The 26,498-nt window shown below is 41.5% G+C and overlaps 2 protein-coding genes and 1 long non-coding RNA gene across 5 annotated transcripts in view; 1 reads left to right on the forward strand and 2 right to left on the reverse strand.

The window, feature by feature from the left end:
• The window catches only part of yrdc (yrdC N(6)-threonylcarbamoyltransferase domain containing), an 11,891-nt gene extending 4,402 nt beyond the window's left edge, over positions 1 to 7,489 (reverse strand). For 2 of the 3 annotated variants that reach the window (XM_062064091.1, XM_062064090.1), the window contains exons 1-4: positions 7,199 to 7,489; positions 4,723 to 4,918; positions 4,556 to 4,670; positions 2,497 to 2,616 (exon numbers count right to left, since the gene is read on the reverse strand). In XM_062064091.1, the coding sequence (XP_061920075.1) occupies positions 2,497 to 2,616; positions 4,556 to 4,670; positions 4,723 to 4,918; positions 7,199 to 7,454 (687 nt within the window). In that variant the 5' untranslated portion in view covers positions 7,455 to 7,489. The remainder of the gene's footprint in view (positions 1 to 2,496; positions 2,617 to 4,555; positions 4,671 to 4,722; positions 4,919 to 7,198) is intronic. The other variant, XM_062064092.1, reaches the window with a different exon arrangement.
• Positions 7,490 to 8,645: 1,156 nt separating this feature from the next.
• LOC133660547 (uncharacterized) lies at positions 8,646 to 11,001 on the forward strand. Its single transcript, XR_009827829.1, has 3 exons — positions 8,646 to 8,780; positions 10,745 to 10,846; positions 10,912 to 11,001. It is a non-coding gene; the product is annotated as an uncharacterized LOC133660547 (long non-coding RNA).
• Positions 11,002 to 14,355: 3,354 nt separating this feature from the next.
• mtf1 (metal-regulatory transcription factor 1) overlaps positions 14,356 to 26,498 on the reverse strand; it is a 45,809-nt gene continuing 33,666 nt past the window's right edge. Inside the window, exons 4-11 of the mRNA XM_062062359.1 lie at positions 25,022 to 25,153; positions 24,827 to 24,900; positions 22,253 to 22,386; positions 22,006 to 22,086; positions 18,362 to 18,464; positions 17,689 to 18,293; positions 17,540 to 17,609; positions 14,356 to 15,672 (exon numbers count right to left, since the gene is read on the reverse strand). Of these exons, the coding sequence (XP_061918343.1) occupies positions 15,209 to 15,672; positions 17,540 to 17,609; positions 17,689 to 18,293; positions 18,362 to 18,464; positions 22,006 to 22,086; positions 22,253 to 22,386; positions 24,827 to 24,900; positions 25,022 to 25,153 (1,663 nt within the window). The 3' untranslated portion in view covers positions 14,356 to 15,208. The remainder of the gene's footprint in view (positions 15,673 to 17,539; positions 17,610 to 17,688; positions 18,294 to 18,361; positions 18,465 to 22,005; positions 22,087 to 22,252; positions 22,387 to 24,826; positions 24,901 to 25,021; positions 25,154 to 26,498) is intronic.

A 26,498-nucleotide genomic window follows, 5' to 3' on the forward strand; every position in this document is an offset into this window, starting at 1 on the left:
GAGCCCCCTTCTCTTCACCCTGCTGACCCACGACTGCACGCCGAAGCACAGCACCAACCTCTTCGTCAAGTTTGCGGACGACACAACTGTGGTAGGTCTCATCCACAATAACGATGAGACCGGCTACAGAGACGAGGTGAGCCAACTGGCCACATGGTGCGGTGACAACAATCTCTCTCTCAATGTAGAGAAAACAAGGGAGATTGTTGTGGACTTCAGGAGAGCGCACACCCAGCACCCTCCTCTGACCATCAACGGTGCGGTGGTGGAGAGAGTGAGCAGCACCAAATACCTGGGTGTGCACATCACAGATGACCTCTCCTGGAAAACCAACACTGCATCACTGGCCAAGAGGGCTCAACAGCGCCTCTACTTCCTCCGCAAACTGCGAAGAGCAAAAGCCTCAGCCTCCATCATGCACTCCTTCTACCGGGGCGTCATTGAGAGCATCCTGACCAGCTGCATAACTGTGTGGTACGGAGGCTGCACGGCGTCCTGCCGCAGGACGCTGCAGCGCACAGTTAGGGCAGCTGAGAAGATCGTCGGTGCCCCCCTCCCCTCCCTCCAGGACATTTACAACACACGCCTGTCACGCAAAGCACTCCGCGTGGCAGGCGACATCACACACCCCTCACACGGCTTCTTCAGACTGCTGCCATCCGGCAGACGACTGAGAAGCCTCCGAGCTCGAAGCTGTAGGCTGAGAGACAGCTTCATCCATCAGGCTGTCAGGAAGCTGAACTCTCTCCCGGCCCCCCCCCCCCCCCCCCCTTTCTCACTCTGCCCTGCAATCTGATCTGAACTGTGAACTGAGACACTACACCCCACCCCCCCCCCCTCACTCACCCACACACACACACACACACACACACACACACACACACACACACACACACACACACACACACACACACACACACACACACACACACACACACACACACACACACACACACACACACCATCTATCACTTAGCCACTTTACTCCGGACTCAAAATGCTGCTAACTGTTTTAACTGTTTACACTGTTTACATTGCACTTTGCACTCCCATCTGAATACTTGAATACTTACGTTGCAATACTGTATATACAATAGATAGATATTATAGATATTCTGGTAATATCTTCTTCCCCTGTATATTTTTCCCCCCCCTCATGCGACTGTTTAAATTGTTGTCTTTTTTATTCTTCTTTTACACTTTATATTTATAGACACCGTGGTTGTGAGAGGAACGTAATTTCGTCCACCTGTATGTCCTGTACAAACAGTTGTTTGACAATAAAGCTGACTTTGACTTTGACTTTGATATATAATGTAGGAAGCAGAATATTGATAACAGAAAGAAATGGGGGGAGGGAGGTTTTTTGGGTTGGTGCACTAATTGTAAGTGTATCTTGTGTTTTTTATGTTGATTTAATTTAAAAAAAAAAAAAAAAAAAAAAAAACGATACGATAATATAAAAACCGATACCGATAATTTCCGATATTACATTTTAAAGCATTTATCGGCCGATAATATCGGCAGGCCAATATTATCGGACATCTCTAATAGTAATAATATTTTTTACTGACAAAAAATTGCCAATAAGAAATTATTGGTATTGGTATCGGTATCGATGAAAATGCAAGAAAAAGTATTGGTATCGTATCGAATCCTAAAAGTGTGGTATCGTCCATCCCTAATAAGAACAAGTACCGTATTTTTTGGACTATAAGTCGCAGTTTTTTTCATAGTTTGACCGGGGGTGCGACTTATACTCGGGAGCGATGGCAGCCGGTAGCTAATTGCTTTGTAAATGTCGGAAACAGCGGAAGGGAGCGTGCAGGTAAAAAGGTGTCTAATGCTTAAACCAAAAATAAACAAAAGGTGAGTGCCCCTAAGAAAAGTCATTGAAGCTTAGGGAAGGCTATGCAGAACAAAACTAAAACTGAACTGGCTACCAAGTAAACAAAAACAGAATGCTGGACGACAGCAAAGACTTACAGTGGAGCAAAGACAACGTACATCCGAACATGACATGACAATCAACAATGTCCCCACAAAGAAGGATTAAAAACAACTGAAATATTCTTGACTGCTAGAACAAAGTAGATGCGGGAAATATCGCTCAAAGGAAGACATGAAACTGCTACAGGAAAATACCAAAAAAAGAGAAAAAGCCACCAAAATAGGAGCGCAAGACAAGAAGTAAAACACTACACACAGGAAAACAGCAAAAAAGTCAAAGTGTGATGTGACAGGTGGTGACAGTACACCTACTTTGAGACAAGAGCTATACTGATGCATGCTTGGTTATGCTTTAAAGTCGTATCCAACAATGGCGACGACGACTTTTTACTGTCAACCGAGTTTCGTTTTTTAATGACTTCTGCTGCTGGTGTGCCTACGCATTTTCTCAACGCAAAAAATGTGCCTTGGCTCCGAAAAGGTTGAAAAACACTGCTACCGAGGATAGCACGTACAAATCACTGCCATTGTGACTGGACTACTCACGTGGACGGCCAGCGTGCTGGTTTGTGCGCTGACGTTAGCGCTGGTGAGGGCCAGCGGCTCCTTGCACCTTTGACAAAGGCGCCGCAGGAAGGCACAGTCTGGAATACGCACGCCCACCAGCTGAGCGGCACAAGATCACATTCATTTGCAGTGGCTTTTAAGTTGCTCCATTCAGGGGCGTTCCGATACAACTTTTTCACGTCCGAGACAGCACCCAATATTGACGCCCTGAGTATTGGCCGATACCGATATTGTTGCGAAACATATCAGCACAAATCATACATCGTTTACTTTTATGAGTTGTGAAGCGACTGGGATGGGAATCAGCAACTCGAAGTCAGAGTCCGTGGTTCTCGCTAGAGATGTCCGATAATATCGGTCTGCCGATATTATCGGTTTTTTTGATTGATTGATTGAGACTTTTATTAGTAGGTTGCAAAGTGAAGTACATATTCCGTACAATTGACCACTAAATGGTAACACCTGAATAAGTTTTTCAACTTGTTTAAGTCGGGGTCGATAAATGCGTTAAAATGTAATATCGGAAATTATCGGTATCGTTTTTTTTAATTATCAGTATCGTTTTTTTTTTGTTTTTTTAAATTAAATCCACATAAAAAACACAAGATACACTTACAATTAGTGCACCAACCCAAAAAACCTCCCTCCCCCCATTTCTTTCTGTTATCAATATTCTGCTTCCTACATTATATATCAATATATATCAATACAGTCTGCAAGGGATACAGTCCGTAAGCACACATGATTGTGCGTGCTGCTGCTCCACTAATAGTACTAACCTTTAACAGTTAATGTTACTCATTTTCATTAATTACTAGTTTCTATGTAACTGTTTTTATATTGTTTTACTTTCTTTTTTATTCAAGAAAATGTTTTTCATTTATTTATCTTATTTTATTTGATTCATTTTTTCAAAAAGGACCTTATCTTCACCACACCTGGTTGTCCAAATTAGGCATAATAATGTGTTAATTCCACGACTGCATATATCGGTTGTTATCGGTTGATATCGGTATCTGTAATTAAAGAGTTGGACAATATCGGAATATCGGATATCGGCAAAAAGCCATTATCGGACATCCCTAGTTAAAAATAATTAAAATACACATCAGGTAAAAGTCCAAAAATAATATGAAATAAGATAAGATATAATCAAACATAAAAATAAACTACAATATGAAAAACTATCAAATAAAATAAAATACAAATTGAAATATAAATATAATAAGACCATATAAAAATAGGCTAAGATATGATAAAACATAAAAATAACTAATACTAATAGAATAATCCTGCACATTGGGCCTAATATTTGTGTAGTAAAGTGGTTTTTGAATTTGAGCAATGTAATCTGAAAGATGTTTAAAATATCAACAATTAATGTTAATATCTTTGAAACAATATACTTCTCATAACATGAGTATCTGTGTGGTGTGCAGGCGAGAGTGGAAAGAAAAGCATTGCTATAGTTTCACTTCATCTGACTTTTTTTTACAACCTACTTGAAGTTGTATTTTTCTTTGTCTTTTTCAAAGCCAATCAGAAAGAAGGGGCGGTCTAAGCATGCCCGCCCCCAAAGTACCAAAATGAAACATGACAGCGCACAGACCGAGACAGCGCGCGCACAGAAAGGCACCGCGCGCGCACAGAAAGGCACCACGCGCATAGAAAGGCACCACGCGCGCGCAAAAGGGTGTCGCGCGCGCACACGAAGTGGCGAATCAGCGCGCGATAACAGTTTTTAAGCGCTTGGATTTTTGGTACTAATGTGACGCCATAGACACTCATCACGAATGTGTAGCTTGTGTGCTACTGTGTGCTTAGCTGTTGTGTAGCTGCTTGCTCCCTGTTGTTGTGTATCATGGTTACATTTTCTAATGTCTTCACTAAAATACGAAAAATGACTTCATGTTACTATCGGAGGACATTTAGCGCGTACATCAGAGATTTTAGACGATATAATCCGATACTCGTTCTTTGCGGATATCGGGCTGACATCAATTTTGTATCGGAACACCCCTGGTTCTGGTGGACTTACTCGGGTGAAAGGGTTGAGCTCTTTGTTCAGTATTTCGGATCTTTCAAACACCAGGGTGACAGGACCTGGCAGGAGGTCACCCAGCAGCTCCTCTTTCACTTTCACTTTGCAGTACCTTCGACAAAACAATCACTGGAGGGAAACTCCAACATTGCACGTGCACATACTTGTATATATCCTGGATTTCTCCCACACATATGGCGAGAGGCTTCTGCTCATTCCGGCTTTTGATGTCGTAGATTTTACGCACGGCGCCGGCGTCCTGGGCCAAACACGCCAGGCCGTAGATGGTGTCGGTGGGCACGGCGACAACATGGCCGTCCTTCAGAGCCTTCGCCGTGCAGCTCAAGATGTCGGTAGGATCTATAGCAGGCAATCAGGAAAATATAATTGAATACAATTAGAGATGTCGGATAATATCGGTCTGCCCATATTATCGGCCGATAAATGCGTTAAAATGTAATATCGGAAATTATCGGTATCGTTTTTTTTTTTTTTTTAATTAAATCCACATAAAAAACACAAGATACACTTACAATTAGTGCAGCAACCCAAAAAAAAAACCCTCCCCCCATTTACACTCATTCACACAAAAGTGTTGTTTCTTTCTGTTATTAATATTCTGCTTCCTACATTATATATCAGGGGTCAACAACCTTTTTGAAAGCAAGAGCTACTTCTTGGGTAGTGATTAATGCGAAGGGCTACCAGTTTGATACACACTTAAATAAATTGCCAGAAATAGCCAATTTGCTCAATTTACCTTTAACTCTATGTTATTATTAATAATTAATGATATTTACACTTAATTGAATGGTTTAAAAGAGGAGAAAACACGAAAAAAATGACAATTAAATTTTGAAACATAGTTTATCTTCAATTTCGACTCTTTAAAATTCAAAATTCAACCGAAAAAAAGAAGAGAAAAACTAGCTAATTTGAATCTTTTTGAAAAAATTAAAAAAAAGAATTTATGGAACATCATTAGTAATTTTTCATGATTAAGATACATTTTAGAATTTTGATGACATGTTTTAAATAGGTTACAATTCAATCTGCACTTTGTTAGAATATATAACAAATTGGACCAAGCTATATTTCTAACAAAGACAAATCATTATTTCTTCTAGATTTTCCAGAACAAAAATTTTAAAAGAAATTCAAAAGACTTTGAAATAAGATTTAAATTTGATTCTACAGATTTTCTAGATTTGCCAGAATAATTTTTTTGAATTTTAATCATAATAAATTTGAAGAAATATTTCACAAATATTCTTCGTCGAAAAAACAGAAGCTAAAATGAAGAATTAAATTAAAATCTATTTATTATTCTTTACAATTAAAAAAAAAAAAAATTACTTGAACATTGATTTAAATTGTCAGTAAAGAGGAAGGAATTTAAAAGGTAAAAATGTATATGTGTTTAAAAATCCTAAAATCATTTAAGGTTGTATTTTCTCTCTAAAATTGTTTTCTAAAAGTTATAAGAAGCAAAGTAAAAAAATTAATGAATTTATTTAAACAAGTGAAGACCAAGTCTTTAAAATATTTTCTTGGATTTTCAAATTCTATTTGAGTTTTGTCTCTCTTAGAATTAAAAATGTCGGGCAAACGAGACCAGCTTGCTAGTAAATAAATACAATTTAAAAAATAGAGGCAGCTCACTGGTAAGTGCTGCTATTTGAGCTATTTTTAGAACAGGCCAGCGGGCTACTCATCTGGTCCTTACGGGCTACCTGGTGCCCGCGGGTACCGCGTTGGTGACCCCTAGTCTATAGCCTAGCTAGCTATTTTCGAAAACCGGACAACGAGAGGATACCAAAGGCAGCGTTAAGATGGACACCACCGGGAAAACGTAAGCCAGGGCGGCCTAAAGGCGAAGAACAGTTGAAGGGGAGCTGAAAGAGATGAAGCTTACATGGGGCGAGGCACAGAGACGAGCACAGCAGCGAGATGAATGGCGTCGAGTCGTCGAAGCCTTATTTCCCATCCGGGAAGAAGAGGATTAAGTTAAGTAAGTAATATACTATATAGTCTATAGCCTAGCTAGCTATTTTCGAAAACCGGTTTCGTTTAAATTTGCACTTAACAGTTGGGTTTTTAAAAACCAATAAACCCTATAATTGTCATGTTGCCATTCAATACATGTAGCCCTCAAATCTCTCAATATTTTATACACTAACACGTGATCTTGTTGTTGATAACTTCCGCGTCTCTTTCTTAGTAGCGCGCAGGCTAAGCTAACTAGCAAGCTAAGCTAAGCCTGAGAAGCTTCAAAGTCCACTGAGACGAGTCTGACGCAAATAATACATTTTCGTTTTTTCACACGATATGCGAATAAGTAAAAATGAGTAAATGAAGGATTTAACGCCGACTTCCAAGCCACAACGCTCGTTAAATGCTTGTTCTGTCAATGCTGTGTTCGCTGTGAGCTGCTTTGTTTTCAACCAATTCCCGGTTGCTAGGGGATTGGTAGGCGGAAGTGACGTAGGTCCGCCCTCACCCATAAGAAACTTACGCAACTTTCTGCCATTCTTACGTCATCGCCTGCTCAACATTGTACGTGCAGTAAAAAAAAAAAGGTTTTAAAAAGTCAACGTTGAAAGGGTTTGTCGGTCCTTTTTAACCATGACGTCATCTCACCTGCACGAGCTTCCCGCGTCACAAACGAGGGCTCGTCGCCGGCCGCCGGTGACAAAGTGAGCACTTTGGTCTTCAGCGGCTTACACATGGCACTTTCAGGCGCCACTCCACTAACTGCCGCCTGAGAAAAGCGCGCCGCTGGATATTTAGTGAAAACAGCAGCAAATCTCCGCAAATACTTCATTAAAAACACATTTAGAGAAGGAGAGTTGACACAAGCATGTCGACCCTCTGATAGCACGCCGGAAGTGAGCATATCCGGGTTACGCCCCGCCCCCAGCGATGACGACATAATCCTTAAAGGGGCAGTAACACATTTGGATTTACACAGGAATTACAACTCTACGTTAAAACACTCTCTACCTCGAACAACCTAAAAGATGTGAAAACGATGATGCTGTGTCCCAAATTTAAATCATTTACTCAACTTGTGTGAGCCTATGGCTTTGCACTTTGTTATATATATATATATATATATATATATATATATATATATATATATATATATATATATATATATATATATATATATATATATATATATATATATATATATATATATATATATATATAATTTTTTATTTTTTTATTTTTTTTGTTCTTGTTGTTTGTTTTGTTGTTGTTTTTTGTGTATATATATATATATATATATATATATATATATATATATATATATATATATATATATATATATATATATATATATATATATATATATATATATATATATATATATATATATATATATATATATTGCATTCTATTTTAGTTACTTTATTGAGTTTACAACCCCCTGGCGCTGTTTTGTACTGTTTTTGTACTTATTTTGATTATTATTATTTCTCAATTGTTTGTAAATGTTGCAATTTATAAATAAAGGTTAATAAAAAAATAAATAAAAACATTTTGAAAATGTGAAAATTAATTTTACCTTTGCGACCTCATTATACTATTGGCTAAGTTTTATATTCATAAATGTAAGTTTCTCAATACCCGACCTGGTTTTTGTGCCTTTCAAAAAGAACTAGGACTATACTTTAAAACACTCTCTGCCTCTAACAACCAAAAATCTGTGAAAATGATGATGCTGGGTTCCAAATTTAAATTATTTACTGAACTTGTGTGAGCCTATGGCTTTGCACTTTGTTATATATATATATATATATATATATATATATATATATATATATATATATATATATATATATATATATATAATTTTTTTGTTTGTTTGTTTGTTTTGGTTGTTTTTTGTATATATATATATATATATATATATATATATATATATATATATATATATATATATATATATATATATATATATATATATATATATATATATATATATAGATTATTATTATTTCTCAATTGTTTGTAAGTGTTGCAATTTATAAATAAAGGTTTATAAAATTGAAGAAAAAAAACATTTGGTTGAAAACGCTGCAACTGACTTCAATTAAGTGGATATTTGAATCAGCTGTGAAACATTGATTAATAACACCTGACTTGTCTTTGTCTCCATTGTGCAGCCACCATCATGTCTCAGGCCAGCGACGAGCACACTCCTACGGTCCAAAAGGTCAGTGGTGGGCATTTTAAAAGCCTAAATTGACATCTTAGACTTCCTTTTATTGTCATTCCAATTTGAACTTTACAGTACAAATTAGAACATCATTTTGTTGCATTAGCTCATGGTAGAGCAGGATAAAAGAGCAATAAGGCGCAGATAAATATATTGTACTTTTGCATATGCATCCACGTTAATGGATGTATGTCGTCTTTATTTTCCAGCGAGTTAATCTGTTTTTTGGGGGGGAATTGATCGGATTATTATGATGCGTTCAAGAGTCTTATGGCCTGTAACCTCCAGGTTCTGTAACCTGGAGGTTCTGCTACAGAGGCTGCAGAACCTCTTTCTAGAGTCCAGCAGTGAAAAACAGTCCTTGGTGGGGGTGGGAAGAGTCTCTACGGATTTTCTGAGCTTTGGTCAGGCAGTGGCTTTTTGCAATTTCCCGGGTAGGAGGAAGAGGAGTCCTGGGGCCGTACTTATCAAGCTTCTTAGAGTGCCATTTTACACTTAAGTCCTGAGAATTAGCGAAATTTAGTCCTACTCTCAAACTTAAGAATAAAAGCTTTTTATCAACGTTCTTAAGTCTAAGAATCACTCCTACTCTCCACGATATTTAAGAGACCTTCAGAGGTGTCTTAAGTGGTTAGGAGTTGCCAGCAGGGGATGGCACTGAGGCGAGAGAGACGTGCGCGAACGTTCAGGGAACGGAACAATTTTTTTTTTTGATGACGAGCAGCTAATCAAACGGTATCGTTTAGACAGAGCGGATATTATTTTTGTCACAGATTTAATACTTTTCGATTCCTCGTTGATTTCTGCATGTGGCTGCAGTGGGCTAGTATATATAGAGCCACCCACACCAGTTTCAAATTAGTTGCCTAATTAATGAATTGGAGAGAAAATGTTATGACAGTAGCGTATGTGTGTGGCCGTGAGGTGAGTGACGTCAGTGAGTGTGTGGGCGAGAGAAGAGAGGGAGCGGTAGCGTGAGTGCCGGCGGGGACTAGTTTGTTTTGTATTATTTTGTAGTTTATTGTCAAAATATACACTCCCATTGTCCACTTAAATATTTCCAAGATATTTATTTATTCTTAGACAACGGATTCCCTTCCGTGATTGGTCATTTCTATGGACACAGAAATGACGTCACCTAAAATTGCGTTTACGGCACATAGTAATGTCGTAATTCAGCTCTGAGTGTGACACTTAAGATTCAGTCCTACACTTCGCTGAAAGTGTAAGTAAGACGCTTGATAACTAACTTTTAAGTGCAGCTTTCAGCGAAGAATTTATTTACTCTTAAGTCAACTCTTAGCAGACTTCTTAGGAGTCATTCTAAGAAGCTTGATAAGTACGGCCCCTGGTCTTTTCCGCCGTCCTCACCACCCTCTGCAGAGACTTCCAGTCTGAGGCACTGCAGGCTCCAGTCCAGACAGAAATGCAGTTGGTCAGTAGGCTCTCTATAGTGCCGCCGTAGAATGAGGGGAGGGAGCTTTGCTCTTTTCATCTGACGCAAAAAGTGCATGCGCTGCTGAGCTCTTTTTTACAAGTAGATGTGTAGGGACCAGGTTATATTGTCAGGAACTTGGTGCTGCTTACCATCTCCACTGCTGTGCCGTTGACGAAGAGTAGAGCATGGCTGGACTGGTGCCTCCTGAAGTCAATGTTCATCTCCTTGGTCTTGTCGACGTTCAGGACCGGCTCGTTGGTTCTGCACCAGTCAACCAGATGTTTCACCTCCCTGTAGCCCGTGTCATTGTCTCGTCCGCTTACTTCACAATGTGGTTAGTAGTGGACTTGGCCCAGCAATCATAGGTCATCAACCTGAACAGCAGCGGACTCAGGACGGAGCCCTGGGGGCAGGAAGACGGCACTGGAGGTGTCGTCGCCCACTCTCCCAGACTGGGGTCTGTGAGAGGAAGTCAAGCAGCCAGTTTGCATATCTGATCATTCTATTTGAATGCGCTTCACAGGACCTGGAGGATGTCGATGAGATGGCGGGGATTGCTTCTGACAAAGTGACTCTGTGCAACAAGATCCTGGATGATTTGAAAAACCTGGATGAAGTTCTAAAGGTGAGTGCCTTCATTTTTTTACACAACGGGGTCATAATTCACCAATAGTCCTTTTCCTTCCACAGAGGAAATCTCTCCAGGATGTCACCATACCACCACAAAATGAGCCCAAGTGATTTTCATGTTGAAATTGTAATAAACACGGCACACTCTGCTGAGACAGTAATTTTTTTTTTTTTATTGGTATATTGCTCCTTATTTGAGAAAGTTATATAACTTTATACAAAACGAGCATATATGCAAACATTTAACATTTTTAAAAAAAAATTTAAATACACCTTTTTTCCAATAATTCCTCACTTTCTTGGGTAATGAGACATCTCTTTGGAATCAAATACGCTTCCAAACAGATGTCACATTTCAATAAAAGTAAAAAGGCGAGTTCAAGTCGAGACTGTAGAAGTCAATTGTTTCACGTGGATACTCGGACGAGCCAGATGAAAACATGGTGTACATTTATTACCAACGTCATTCTTAAAACAGAATCATTCATGGGTTCCTTCCGAAAGCAGACCGCGTTAAATCTCACCTGACGTATACTACCGGGCAAAAGTTTGGGGTCACCCCAAACAATTTTGTGTCTGAGCCTTCATTTCTAAGAACGAGAATAGACCGTCGAGTTTCAGATGAAAGTTCTCTTTTTTTTCTGGCCGTTTTGAGCGTTTAATTGACCCCACAAATGTGATGCTCCAGAAAGTCAATCTGCTCAAAGGAAGGTCAGTTTTGTAGCTTCTGTAACGAGCTAAAGTGTTTTCAGATGTGTGGACATGATTGCACAAGGGTTTTCTAATCATCAATTAGCCTTCTGAGTAGGGATGTCCGATAATATCGGCCGATAAATGAGTTAAAATGTAATATTGGAAATTATCTGTATTGGTTTTTTTATTATCGTTTTTTTTTTAATTTATTTTTTATTCAACATAAACACGATACTTACAATTAGTGCACCAACTCAAAAAACCTCCCTCCCCCCATTTATTTCTGTTATCAATATTCTGGTTCCTACATTATATATCAATACAGTCTGCAAGGGATACAGTCCGTAAGCACACATGATTGTGTGTGCTGCTGCTCCACTAATAGTACTAACCTTTAACAGTTAATTTTACTCATTTTCATTAATTACTAGTTTCTATATTGTTTTACTTTCTTTTTTATTCAAGAAAATGTTCTTAATTTAGTTATTTTTTTTTATATACCTTATCTTCACCATACATGGTTGTCCAAATTAGGCATAATAATGTGTTAATTCCACGACTGCATGTATCGGTTGATATCGGTATTGGTAATTAAAGAGTTGGACAATATCGGCAAAAAGCCATTATCGGACATCCCTACTTCTGAGCCAATGAGCAAACACATTGTACCATTAGAACACTGGAGTGATAGTTGCTGGAAATGGGCCTCTATACACCTATGTAGATATTGCAGCAAAAAGCAGACATTTGCAGCTAGAATAGTCATTTAGCACATTAGCAATGTATAGAGTGTATTTCTTTCAAGTTAAGACTAGTTTCAAGTTATCTTCATTGAAAAGTACAGTGCTTTTCCTTCCAAAATAAGGACATTTCCAAACTTTTGAACGGTAGTGTACATGAACTTGTATGTAATTATGCATGGGGACATGAGTGGTTACAGGTGTCTACTGTATATGCAAATGATAAAAGAAACATTTTTGTGCATATAAAAATATCCTAGCACATCGCTATAGTTACTGACGGGAGTCCGTGTGCATACTCTGAATGCCTTACCTAGAAATTGCATAGTTTATTTATAGTACGCATGGATAGTGACAGTAATGGTTTTCTAGTGCCTGTGAATTGGACCCTTGTAATACTGCATATCTGGAATGATTAAATCAGGGTTACCTAATGTCAAAAGTAAAATGCTGTAAGCAGTTTGTCCTAATAAATACATGTATTTTATGTACAATATATTGGGGTGAACCCTGCTTTTAGAGTTTGCAACATTGACTTGGAACGCACCTAAACTGGCCCTTTTGATTGCTTCGTGTTGAAGACAACGAAGGTGATGGACGTGAATATGTTTACGTGTTCGGTTGTCTCTTAGATCTGCAGTAAAGTGGGTGCTCAAATCGAAAGCAGACTGAGCATTTCCACTATAAAGGCCCCCCCCCCAAAAAAAATTCAGATAAATGGGACAATCCAAGTCAGTGAAGGAAATTTCAAGAAAATTGTAAAATCTCACTGACTGACCCCAAGATACATCGTTAGCTCAGTAGATTACTAACCGTCTATACAAAAATACAAATCCTAGAATAATCTGAACCGCGCTCTATATACACACAGACACACCTTTTCCTTAAATGACACATTTACAGCAGTTGTGTACAAAACGGGCGACGCTGCACGTTAAAGTTACTCTCTTTACAAGGTTAGTAGTGTGCAACACCACGGAAGAGTGCAGCAAAACGCAGGGCGTCGGCCAGAAGTGAAAGGGGCGTCGGCCAGAAGTGAAAGGGGCGTCGGCCAGAAGTGAAAGGGGCGTCGGCGAGAAGTGAAAGGGGCGTCGGCGGGAAGTGAAAGGGGCGTCGGCCGGAAGTGAAAGGGGAGTCGGCCGGAAGTGAAAGGGGCGTCGGCGGGAAGTGAAAGGGGCGTCGGCCGGAAGTGAAAGGGGCGTCGGCAAGAAGTGAAAGGGGCGTCGACGGGAAGTGAAAGGGGCGTCGGCGGGAAGTGAAAGGGGCGTCGGCGGGAAGTGAAAGGGGCGTCGGCGGGAAGTTAAAGGGGCGTCGGCCGGAAGTGAAAGGGGCGTCGGCCGGAAGTGAAAGGGGCGTCGGCCAGAAGTGAAAGGGGCGTCGGCGAGAAGTGAAAGGGGCGTCGGCCAGAAGTGAAAGGGGCGTCGGCCAAAAGTGAAAGGGGCGTCGGCCAAAAGTGAAAGGGGCGTCGGCGAGAAGTGAAAGGGGCGTCGGCCAGAAGTGAAAGGGGCGTCGGCCAGAAGTGAAAGGGGCGTCGGCCAGAAGTGAAAGGGGCGTCGGCCAGAAGTGAAAGGGGCGTCGGCCAGAAGTGAAAGGGGCGTCGGCCAGAAGTGAAAGGGGCGTCGGCGAGAAGTGAAAGGGGCGTCAGCCAGAAGTGAAAGGGGCGTCGGCCAAAAGTGAAAGGGGCGTCGGCCAAAAGTGAAAGGGGCGTCGGCCAAAAGTGAAAGGGGCGTCGGCGAGAAGTGAAAGGGGCGTCGGCCAGAAGTGAAAGGGGCGTCGGCGATAAGTGAAAGGGGCGTCGGCCAGAAGTGAAAGGGGCGTCGGCCAGAAGTGAAAGGGGCGTCGGCCAGAAGTGAAAGGGGCGTCGGCCAGAAGTGAAAGGGGCGTCGGCGAGAAGTGAAAGGGGCATCGGCTGAAGTGAAGGGGGCGTCGGCCAGAAGTGAAAGGGGCGTCGGCGAGAAGTGAAAGGGGCGTCGGCGAGAAGTGAAAGGGGCGTCGGCGAGAAGTGAAAGGGGCGTCGGCGAGAAGTGAAAGGGGCGTCGGCGAGAAGTGAAAGGGGCGTCGGCGAGAAGTGAAAGGGGCGTCGGCCAGAAGTGAAAGGGGCGTCGGCGAGAAGTGAAAGGGGCGTCGGCCAGAAGTGAAAGGGGCGTCGGCCAGAAGTGAAAGGGGCGTCGGCCAGAAGTGAAAGGGGCGTCGGCCAGAAGTGAAAGGGGCGTCGGCCAGAAGTGAAAGGGGCGTCGGCCAGAAGTGAAAGTGGCGTCGGCCAGAAGTGAAAGGGGGGGGGGCGGGGGGTAAGAAAAAAAAAAAATGAAGGGAGCCGGGATCAGTTATGACCCGATGCGTCCCTGAGAGTCACGACCTGAAAAAACACGTGGACAATAGCTAGCTGTGGCATCGTTTCTTTGTTGCAAATAAAAAGGTCAGTAACAAAGACAAGATTAACTCGTACATAATCTGAATAAATTAATAATCTTATTAACAGCACAATTAAACGTCTTAAATAAATTAAAATGTACAATTGTAAATTAAGTTATAGGGAAATTATGTTGTATACATTTTTTGTTTTGATAAGGCGGCTCTAATGCAATCTTTTGGACCGCTTCACGCTGAAGCTAGCGGTCGACCCGTGTAAATAGAGAGCGCTCAGTGCATTCCGACCACCTTCTTACCAAGCGTTCCTCAAGCTCGGGAGTGCAGGACTCACGCCAGCCCGGGCGTCTCTCAGGATTTCAGTGTCAGGACCGTACGACGAGACTGGATATCATCTTATGTACAAATTGGATTATATTCGTGACCGACAACAAAAAAGCTTCCCTGCGTTGAACTTCAGCTAGCAAACTACTGCGAAGAGACTGAAACGTTGTCGTGCATGTAAAGTCGCACAATGCCGCGTAGAGGAGAATGCACTCGGGGTACGGGAGGCTCCGTTAAGCGTTGCCGTCGGTGGCCATGTTGAAGTCGTCCGTGACGAGCAGCAGGGCCTCGATGTTGGCCGCCGTCTCCGGACTCTGCAGGGAGAGGAAGTCTGACACGTCCATGTTGGCCAGCCCGTGAGACGACGGGGGGTCGGTGGAGGCGGAGCTGCTCGCCGTCGTGGAGAAAGTCTGAGCTGAGGCGGAAGAGACGGCCTCCTGCCCGGCCGTGGAGGAAGACTCGGGGAGGCAGCACGAGGAGGGAGAGGAGGACGCGGCGGCAGCGGCGGGTTGTTGCGAAGGCTCTTGGGGCTGCGGAGGAGGGGGGGGAAGGGCGCCCTCTGGTGGTTGCTGCTGTGCTGAGGCGGAGGTGCTCTTGTCTTTGGCCGTGTCCCTGCAGGCACAGTGACACTGGCACGACTCCTCCTGCTTGATGATGATGACTGGCAGGCTCAGGCCGATCTGCTGGACTGAGCTGCCTAAAAACACAAACGATAAAAGTGGTCAAGTAGGGGTGTAACGGTACGTGTATTTGCATTGAACCCTTTCGGAACGGGGGGTTCGGTTCGGTTCGGTTCGGAGGTGCACCGAACGAGTTTCCACACGAGCATATTAAGTAGCCGCCTCCGCTTCCTTCTGCCTCTGTCAGTCCTCTACACAGCACGCAGCATTGTCCCACCCACACAACCATCTGATTGGTTACAAACAGAGCGGTAACAGCCAATCAGCAGTGTGTATTCAGAGCGCGTGGTGTCTAGACCTCCACCCGAGATCCCACCTCACTCCTACCCACTTCTCCAAAGTGGGCTGGCTCAAGGTGGAGGACAGAGTTAAACAACTTGCACTGAGCCTGGTCTATAAAATCCGCTACACCTCCCTGATACCGAAGTACATGTCAAACTACTTCCTTAACGTAAATGACCGCCATAACCACAACACCAGGGGGAGCTCCACTAACCACGTTAAACTCAGATTCCGAACTAACAAAGGTCTTAACTCATTCTCTTTCTATGCCACATCAATGTGGAATGCGCTCCCAACAGGTGTAAAAGAAAGGGCATCTCTATCCTCCTTCAAAACTGCATTAAAAGTTCACCTCCAGGCAGCTACAACCCTAAACTAACACCCTCCCCAGATTGCTAATAATCAAATGCTAATAATCAAAAAAGGGTGGAAATAGGGCTTTGGAAAAACAGGAATTCTGGAAAATCCTGGAATTTTTTTTAACTTGAAAAAAGGGTAGTTTAAATTTCCAAAATGGTGGAATGTGTTGAAGGTGGTGGAATGGGTTTGAAAAGGTTGAAAATTTTGGAAAATGCCCAATTCATTTTGAATGGGAAAAATGTCCCGGAAAACCTGTAATTCTGGGAAATCTGGAAATTTGTGGAATTTGTCAAAGGAAAGCCCGCAATTCCTGAATAGGCTGAACAGTCTGAAGTTTGAATCGGGTGAAAAATGTGGAAGTAGAGCACACAATTCCCAAACATGCTGAATATTTTGAAGTTGGAACAGTTTGAATCAGATGAAAATTCTGCGAATTATGGAACTTTTAAGAATGTCCCATTGATTCAAATGGGAATTTCCCCCAAAAATGGGAATTTCGGTAAAAGTGGGAGTTTTTTTGAGATTTTTTTTTTTTTTTTGAAACTTGAATTGTCTAAATGAGTTGAAATGGTTGGTGTTGAAATGTTTCAAATCTGTAGAGAAATGTTGAAGTAGTACCATGTAGTATTGAGAAATAGTTGACAAATTCCTGGAATTTCGGGAAAACCGTGAATTTTTTTCATTTCAGAAAAAAACTTTTTTTTTTTTTTTTTTTTGGCCCTGCGATGAGGTGGCGACTTGTCCAGGGTGTACCCCGCCTTCCGATAAGGAATCGATAAAGAATTGGTTCGATAAGAGGATTCGATAATAGGCTCGAACTCGATAATTCCTTATCAAATATCATCCCTATGTATGATATGGAACTGACTATAACATACTCAATAAACAATATAGAGTAACATGAGTTTAGTTTGGGACTTGCTGTTTTTTTGTGTACTATAACCGTACACCTCAACATTTCCCCCCATCCTTTTCTCGGGGCGCTGCCCTTTTGGCAACACATCAGGTTTTCCCGATCTGTCTACCCTTTACCCTCAGACGGGTTTGTACTGAAAATGTCATTTCATTGTGTTTTTTTGAAGTTCCATTCCATCCATCCATATGGCGTTTCGGTCATCGTACACTCACTCACAAACGGCGCGTAACAAACTGGTCCCTTTGCCCACTGTAACCCGTGGTGATCGAGGTACCACAGAAAAGTATATTCAAGCGTCAGCATGCTCTCACTGATTGATTTCTTACCAGCATTTCCTCCCACTGGTATGGCTGTAGTGAAGAACACCTTCTCCACTTTTGGACCTCCCTGGTGTGACTGTGACGGAAACAAACAACGTAAGAATGGACACAGAAAAAGTCCAAACAAACACGTTTCTGCGCAATTGTGAACCCACTTGTTCAGGGTTTTGCTGGCTGTTAGCAGCACTGCTCAGGATCCACTGGAGGTTCTGGTCGGACATGACTAGGCTGGGCTGCAGCAGGCTGGGAGTTGGAGCTATGGTGATGGTGGCGGGGCTGGAGTTGGAAACAACACCGCTGGCCAAAGGCACGGGTTGAGCTACAGCTGCCAGAGGGTCTGAGGAGGCGCCTGCGACGACAGACACGGCCGGGGTAGTGCTTGGGGCCGTGCTGCCAAGGACCGGGGCCACCACAGTGGGAGCGGAGATGTGGGGAGGCAGAGCACTAGGCTGAACGACGGTGTCCTGCTGAAGGAATGTCGATGGCAGTGTCACATAGTGCTGAGAAGTGACATGGTTGGGAGCCTGGGCAGGTCCCTCTGAGATTTGCACAAAAGCCGGTGGCTGTGTGGAAGTCGTAGTGGCAGTGGGAGTGGGAGTGGCCGAGGCAGGTGCGAGGGCCTGAGAGGAGGGAGGAGCCTCCATGACGGCGGCGGTGTGGGAACACGAGGTCGAGGAGGAGGCAGGATTGAGAGAGAACGAGATCAGAGATGAAGCTTCAGTGACCGGGGTGGGGGTGTCCAGGCGTTCAGCAAGACTTTCTGGGGAGGAGAAATACAGCGCGCGTCAGATGATGGTTCACAAAATGAGCATGGAGGTTTGTTATCACCGTTAGGCTGGGCCTCATCTTGGCTCACACTGTTTTCCGGGCTCTGGAACATGAGCTCAAAGATTTTCATAGGGGTCACGTTGCTCAGGTGTGAATTCTGTGCCTACGAGTGAATGGAAAAACAATCACAAACTTTTCAGGGTGTACTTACACTCCTGTAGACACCCTCGTACCTCCATGGATCCCCCAAACCCAGTTTTCTTGTCCGATCACTTACAAGTGTAACTCCAATTTTTTAAATATGGTTTAAAAGTCCATTAACTTCAGCCATTCAACTTCAAAGTGAAACTAATATGCTATATACGGAGCCCCTAAAGGGACATGGAGGGAAAAAATGTTTTGCGAGATTTCGCAAAACTTTTTTTTCCTATGTCAGTGAACCAGAAGTAGAACAGACACAGCGATGGTGAACCGGAAGTGAAACAGACAAAGTGATGGAGGAGCCTACCCATCATCCATGGGAGAAGTTTATTGATTTCTATGTTAGTATTGGCCTAACATATAAAGACATCAAATAGTATTATGGTCCCACAACAGAGCACAGATGATGGGTAGGCTCCCGCATCGCTGTGTCTGTTTCACTTCCGGTTCACCATCGCTGTGTCTGTTTTACTTCCGGTTCACTGACATAGGAAAAAAACCTTTTTCGGAGATCTCGCAAAAAGTATTGCGAGCTCTCGCAAAACGTCCATGTCCCGAGGTGAGATATAAACTCATTACAAACAAACTTTTATTTGTAATATTGTTTTAACAATCGTTTTTGAAACCCCTTTTTTTTTTTTTTTCCAATTGGAGGTTTTCGTTAATTGTAAGCCATAATCCTTAAAAAAAAGAGTATTGAAATATTTTGAGTTGCATTTTACGAGCACATGTCATATATTACTTTCACCTTGTAAATCTAATTGCTGGCAGCGATTACATGCCAACTGGACAATATTTATCATATTTATTCACACAATTAATCCACAATAAAAAGCCTGCACAGCATAGAAGGTAGGAAATGCTGACTCCCACCCCCTTAGCACACTGGGATTCAGCATTACTCCTCTCTAGTCACTTTATACTTTTTACTGTCTCGTTGTCTTTTACATTGCCTCCTAGAGTGGTCTTAGGCCACATTGTATATTGCATATTGTGTATATTGTGTTGTTTTTGTATATTGTGTGGTTTCTTCTTTTAAAAAAAATGCAAAGCACCTCAGGGAAACAATCTAAATTTCGTTGGACCTGTACCTGTACATGCACAATGACAATAAAGATCATTCATTCATTCATTCAAATAAACCTTTGCATGATAGTCACATTTTTTGAGTTTCACTTGTAAATATTGCTGCACTTTTTGGTCTTAAAAACTTCTACGACTGTTTTTACGGTCTTAAAAATTGTCATCTCATTTGATCTTTTATGCAAGTTGACAGCTGTCATTAATTAATTGCGAGATAACAATCACTTCAATAGTGCGAATGCTGAGAGGCAATCACACAAATCCGGCTTCTCCTTCTACATTTTCTAACCGATTTGTATCAACAAAAATGTTTAGCTCATTTATGAAAGGTGCGTTATATCAACATTTTCCCCACCAAAATAAAAACTTTAACGCCTATGTGTCAACGTCAAGGCCCGCAGGCCTATTTGATTAGTATTAGAACCGGCCATACTGTTCATATACATTTACTGTGCAAACATACATATACACATAATGCACATATACATACATATACTCATGCACATAATCACGTTTCATCAAACATAATTCAACATTGTTGCCCTAGAGTAAACTGGATAACTCATGGCACACTGACAAAGCTTAACCTATTGTTACTATAACAATCTACAAGGTTAATATAGGTTGCTTCTCTTTGTTCCCCTCCCATTTTTCTGCATTCTTTTGTATCTCTAGTTATCATTACGTATATGTATTGTTGCATTTCAACAACTGTATTGTTGATAATAGAGGTAAATTATTGGTATTATTCATTATCAATAGTGCTATTTCTATTGGTATTTGTATTTCTGTAGTGTAATAATGCTCATTGTCATTTCTGTATAATTATTTACCTCGCTAACTGCTTCTTTGCTATCACTTTTACCATCATATTTGTACTTATCATATTTGCTGATGTTGCTGTATTGTTGTTGTTATTGTTGTGTTTTCTGTTGTTGTTTTTGTCTCTCTGTCTTATCCCCTTCTTGTCCCCACAATTTCCCCCTCTGTCTTCCTTTTTTTCTCTTTCAAACCCCTCAGCTGTACCAAACGATAATATAAATACATTTCATAAAGTCAAATACAAATAAGGCAACAAGAGAAGTATCCCACACTTCTCTTTTGTAAAGTAAATCTGAACAGCCGATTTGGGCACCTACATCAGTGTTTCCCACACATTCATTTATTTGTGGCGGCCCGCCACGAAAGAATTACGTCCGACACAAATTTTAAAAAAAAAAATATATATATATATATTTTTTTGTCCTGTCCAGCTTCTCAGACAAATCATATAGTTGATGTAGATGCCCATATCAGCTGTTCACATTTACTTTACAAAAGAGAAGTGTAGGATACTTCTCTTGTTGCCTTATTTGTATTTGACCACTACTGTTTTCTGTTTATTTGTTACTGACTGTGGCAGGACACCTCTGCCTCTGTTTCACTTTATGTTGCTGGTAAATAATATGGTTGTAGTAGTAGGCTAAAGTTAAATTATTTAGTATGCACTAATTAAAGGGGCAGAGCTTTAAGAGACATTTTAGCTTTTATATTTTATAAGATATATTTTTTGTAAGAACCACAATTAATAAATATATTTCAGTGAATAACTTATTGTTCAAATCTGTATATAAATATGTACATAAAGTGTTGTAATTATATTGTAAAATGGATGGATGGATGGACGTTTAAAACAAAACTGTTATTATTAATTAGTAAGTATACATTTTTTGAGCCTTTTTTAGAAAAAATCACATCATTGTAGTAAATTATGCAAATTACTCGATGATGTCATGGTGACCACGCCCATAGCCACGCCCCCACCGCCACAGGTATCTTGGCAGTTTATGGGAAACACTGTACATCAACTATATGATTTGCCTGAGAAGCTGGACAGGACACAAAAAAAAAACCCCGGCCTGCAGACCACAGCCGCCTGCTGCTGTTTTGCACACACCAATTCTCCATCAGTGTAGGCTTTATGAATTTTCAAAATGGGGTCGCAGGGACCCCATCAAGTCATAAATATGGGGTCCCACAGTAAATGTTTGGGGTCCCACTTTTAAAACAATGTGTTTTCTCTTTAAAGGAAGTTTGTTTTTGTCTGTGAGCCTGTTGAAAAATGTCACTTGAAATTAGTGACCGAGCCATACAAAAATGTTGAATTATTCATTTAATCATTCAATAAAATACAGTGCACTGTGTTAGTTCTTGGTTCAATAGGTTATGTGCAATCATTTTAATATGCTTTAATAAACATTGAACCAGTCCGGCCCTCGGCTTGTAGAAAATGTGTTTTTTTGGCCCTCTGATGTATTTGACTTTGACATCCCTGCCTTAACGAATGAGTCTTTGTAAATACACGCAAGACATCCGTGCATGTGTGTGGGTTTGTTAAACATTGTTATGATTCTGAGTGCATTATGCTGAGCTCAACTTACATTGTGAATATGCTCCCGTAGCTCGGCAGAGTCAGTAGAGATCAGACTTAAGTCACTGAGGCACAGTGAATGATTTGCATCCTGGAACCATATAAAGATGAACGGTGAATAATTCTTCAGTGTGCAAAGCCGAGTCATGCAAACATGATGTAACTGTTAAAAACACTGATGCACTGCATCGTGTATGTGAGAAAGTGACTCGACAGCAACACAAAACGTGTCGTGGCGGAAATGCAAAGTGACTCACTTCGGACAGCGGGTGAGTGAGAGTGACGCTGAAGGACTGTCCCTTGTCGTGACCCCGGATGTGACTCTTCAGACTGTACTGGCTGCTGAATGTCTTCTCGCAGCCATCACTCGGACAGTTGAAAGGCTTCTCGCCTGTAAAAGGATGTCAAACAAAAGCTTAGGATAGGATAAACACTTGACCGAATTCTATGTCTGAAGTTTAGACTGCTGTTCTAATTAAAAAATATATACCGTATATTACCAAATAAACGCCCTTGTGCAAGTAACCGCCCATGTCCTAATAGCCGCCCGGGGTCTGACCCCATTTTGTGAATTAACCGCCTCTTCCTAATAACCGCCCATGTCCAAATAACCGCCCATGGGCTGTTGTTTGCATAATTTTGATTAAAATCATATTGATTTCATTAAGCCCAATTTATAAGCTAAAAGGAAAAGCAAAGGTGCAGTATTTCTGGTAATTACGGTAACAGCAGACGTTACGTGGGGACTCTGGGTAATAAACATATTGCAATGGGTCACCGCATATAGCGTAACACACACTCAACGACAACAACAAACCCACGAGGAAAAGTTTCAACATGGCAAGCAACAGTAGCAGTGAGTTGAATGAACGGGATACCCACAACTGATGGACGGGAATACTTTAAGGGGGAAGAAGAACAGAAAGTTTGACTTAAAGTTCAAGCTAGCGGTTGTGAAGTATGCGGAGCAGAATTCTGGTTTGGCAGTGGCCAGCAGTTGACCCGAAACGTGTACGAGAATGGAAACAAAAAACTACTATCTCAGTCGGCAATCGATGGAAAACGGGCTAGCTTATCTGGTGGCGGTAGGAAGAAAGTGAGCGACGACCTTGATGCTAATTTGTGTCAGTGGATACATCACATATGCCGCTTTATTTAAAACTTGGAGTACTGTAGCCTGTATTTTATTTAAGTGACAGTATTATTGTTCTGTTTTGATGGTGGGTTTTATACTTGAATACTTGGTACCATAATTGTATTTTTCCCGGTAGGCTGCTTTATCTAAAAAGTTTATTTATTTTTAGTATTGGTATTCTATTTGACAATTGTTGCACTACTGCCATGTTGAGGCCTTGTTGATCTCTTGTCTTTTGATAGCCTACCTCATGTTGAACTCTTGTTTTTTTGTTCGTATGTTTACAATAGCTTTTACATTTTAAAGTTTTTTGTACGAAAAAAAAAATACTGGACAGTAACCATTGTAACCAAATAATGGCCTGGTGCAGGCTGGTGCAAAAATAAATAAAAGCCTTGTGCAAATAACCGCCCATGTCCTAATAGCCGCCCGGGGTCTGATCCCATTTTGTGAAATAAACGCCCGGGCTACTATTTGGTAATATACGGTATACATGCAAGGAGGAAGCCAAATCAAACATGAACATAAGTCACAAGCAGGGATGTCCGATAATATCGGACTGCCGATATTATCGGCCGATAAATGCTTTAAAATGCAATATCGGTTTCAAGATTATCGGTATCGGTTTAAAAAAGTAAAATTTATGACTTTTTAAAACGCAGCTGTGTACATGGACGTAGGGAGAAGTACAGAGTGCCAATAAACCTTAAAGGCACTTCCTTTGAGTGCCAGCCCAGTCACTTAATATCTACGGCTTTATGCAACAGCCATACAGGTCACACTGAGGGTGGCCGTATAAACAACGTTAACACCGTTACAAATATGCGCCACACTGTGAACCCACACCAAACAAGAACGACAAACACATTTCGGGAGAACATCCGCACCGTAACACAACAAACACAACAGAACAAATACCCAGAACTCCTTGCAGCACTAACTTCCGGGACGCTACAATATACACCCCCCGCTACCACCAAACCCCGCCCCCGCCCACCTCAACCCCCCACCCATCTCCCAAATTCGGAGGTCTCAAGGTCGGCAAGTATGCTCTAGTATACTCTGGACTGAAGCTGTGTGCCTTCGTTGTTTTTGTAGCTGTTGTTTTGAGGCATGTTTAAAAATAAAATAAAATAATGCACTTTGTGAAAGTCAAAGTATAGTATTTCCTATAGTTGTAATGGGTATCAGGATTACCTCAGGGAGAGCATGTCCCAAATTCCAAGCTGTTTTGAGGCATGTTAAAAAAAAATAATGCACTTTGTGACTTCAATAATAAATATGTCAGTGCCGTGTTGGCACTTTTTTCCATAACTGGAGTTGAAGTTGTTGTCTTATTTTGGAAAACATTGTTTTTGATTGATTGATTGAAACTTGTATTAGTAGATTGTACAGTACATATTCCGTATAATTGACCACTAAATGGTAACACCGGAATACGTTTTTTAACTTGTTTAAGTCGGGGTCCACGTTAATCAATTCATGGTAAAGTTACATTGTTTAATGCATCCAGTGGGGCATCACAACAAAATTAGGCATAATAATGTGTTAATTCCACGGTTGATATCGGAATCGGTAATTAAGAGTTGGACAATATCGGATATCGTCAAAAAAGCCATTATCGGACATCTCTAGTCCCAAGACAAATATAATATTTGGCTAGCAAAATGAAAACACGATCCAATAAACAACGTACCTGTGTGGGTCCGTACATGGGTTTTTAGGTGATGACTTGCAGCAAAAGCTTTGCCGCAGCCATCATGGTCACACCTTGAGGCAAAGAACAAATCGTGTCAGACGTACAAGAAGCGCTGCTGATGTAATATTCATGAGGATTATTATCCTCAATTTGAGGGAAAAGTCCTTTATGTTCTCTGACGGGACTGCTCACCGGAATGGCTTCTCTCCAGTGTGTGTGCGAATGTGCTTCCTCAGGTCGCTGAGAGTGGTAAAGTACTTTGTGCATCCCTCGGATTCACAGTTGAATGTTTTGCCCGTGTGGAGTCTCTGGTGTGCTTTTAGCCTGCACAGAGAAATTGAGTGGGCTTTGATTGCATTAAAAGGCATGAAATACAGACTGTTCAATGTCAAACCAATGTTAATGAGCACAGAACAACAAAGATCTATCGTCTCCCTCACATGTTTGCGACACCTTTGAGAAAGCGAGTGTATAAAGGAGTTGCGGATTTTCATGACACAACGAAGGAAAAACACACAATAAGGCTTTACTACACGTTATAAAAAAAAACAGATCTCTACCAACTATCAGTCACACAGCCGCAGAGGGAAAACGCCCTGTGGTAACGCGAACATTGCACACCACTGAAAATATGAGAAGCTACTAGATCAGGGGTCGGCAACCTTTACCACTCAAAGAGCCATTTTGGCAAGTTTCACAAATTAAAGAAAATAATGGGAGCCACAAAAAATTTTTTTAAATTTAAAATGAAAAACACCACATACAAAGCTTAAAGGCCTACTGAAAGCCACTACTACCGACCACACAGTCTGATAGTTTATATATCAATGATGAAATCTTAACATTGCAACACATGCCAATACGGCCGGGTTAACTTATAAAGTGACTTTTAAAACTTCCCGGGAAATATCCGGCTGAAACGTCGCGGTATGATGACGTATGCGCGTGACGAAGCCAGAGTAACGGAAGTTATGGTACCCGTAGAATCCTATACAAAAAGCTCTGTTTTCATTTCATAATTCCACAGTATTTTGGACATCTTTTGCAATTTGTTTAATGAACAATGAAGGCTGCAAAGAAGACAGTTGTAGGTGGGATCGGTGTATTAGCAGCGGACTACAGCAACACAACCAGGAGGACTTTGTTGGAGCGCTAGCCGCGCTAGCCGCCGACCTCACCTTGACTTCCTACGTCTCCGGGCCGCCAAACGCATCGGGTGAAGTCCTTCGTCCTTCTGCCGATCGCTGGAACGCAGGTGAGCACGGGTGTTGATGAGTAGATGAGGGCTGGCTGGCGTAGGTGGAGAGCTAATGTTTTTAGCATAGCTTTGTGAGGTCCCGTTGCTAAGTTGCTAAGTTAGCTTCAATGGCGTCGTTAGCACAGCATTGTTAACCTTCGCCAGCCTGGAAAGCATTAACCGTGTATTTACATGTCCACGGTTTAATAGTATTGTTGATTTTATATCTATCCTTCCTTCTATCCTTTATTTTTTTGTTTCTATATGCAGTTAAAGCACGATGCTATCACGTTAGCTCGTAGCTAAAGCATTTCGCCGATGTATTGTCGTGGAGATAAAAGGCACTGAATGTCCATTTTGCGTTCTCGACTCTCATTTTCAAGAGGATATAGTATCCGAGGTGGTTTAAAATACAAATCCGTGATCCACAAT

Source organism: Entelurus aequoreus, linkage group LG11, assembly GCF_033978785.1.
Source record: "Entelurus aequoreus isolate RoL-2023_Sb linkage group LG11, RoL_Eaeq_v1.1, whole genome shotgun sequence".
In the NCBI taxonomy this organism is placed as follows: Eukaryota; Metazoa; Chordata; class Actinopteri; order Syngnathiformes; family Syngnathidae; genus Entelurus; species Entelurus aequoreus.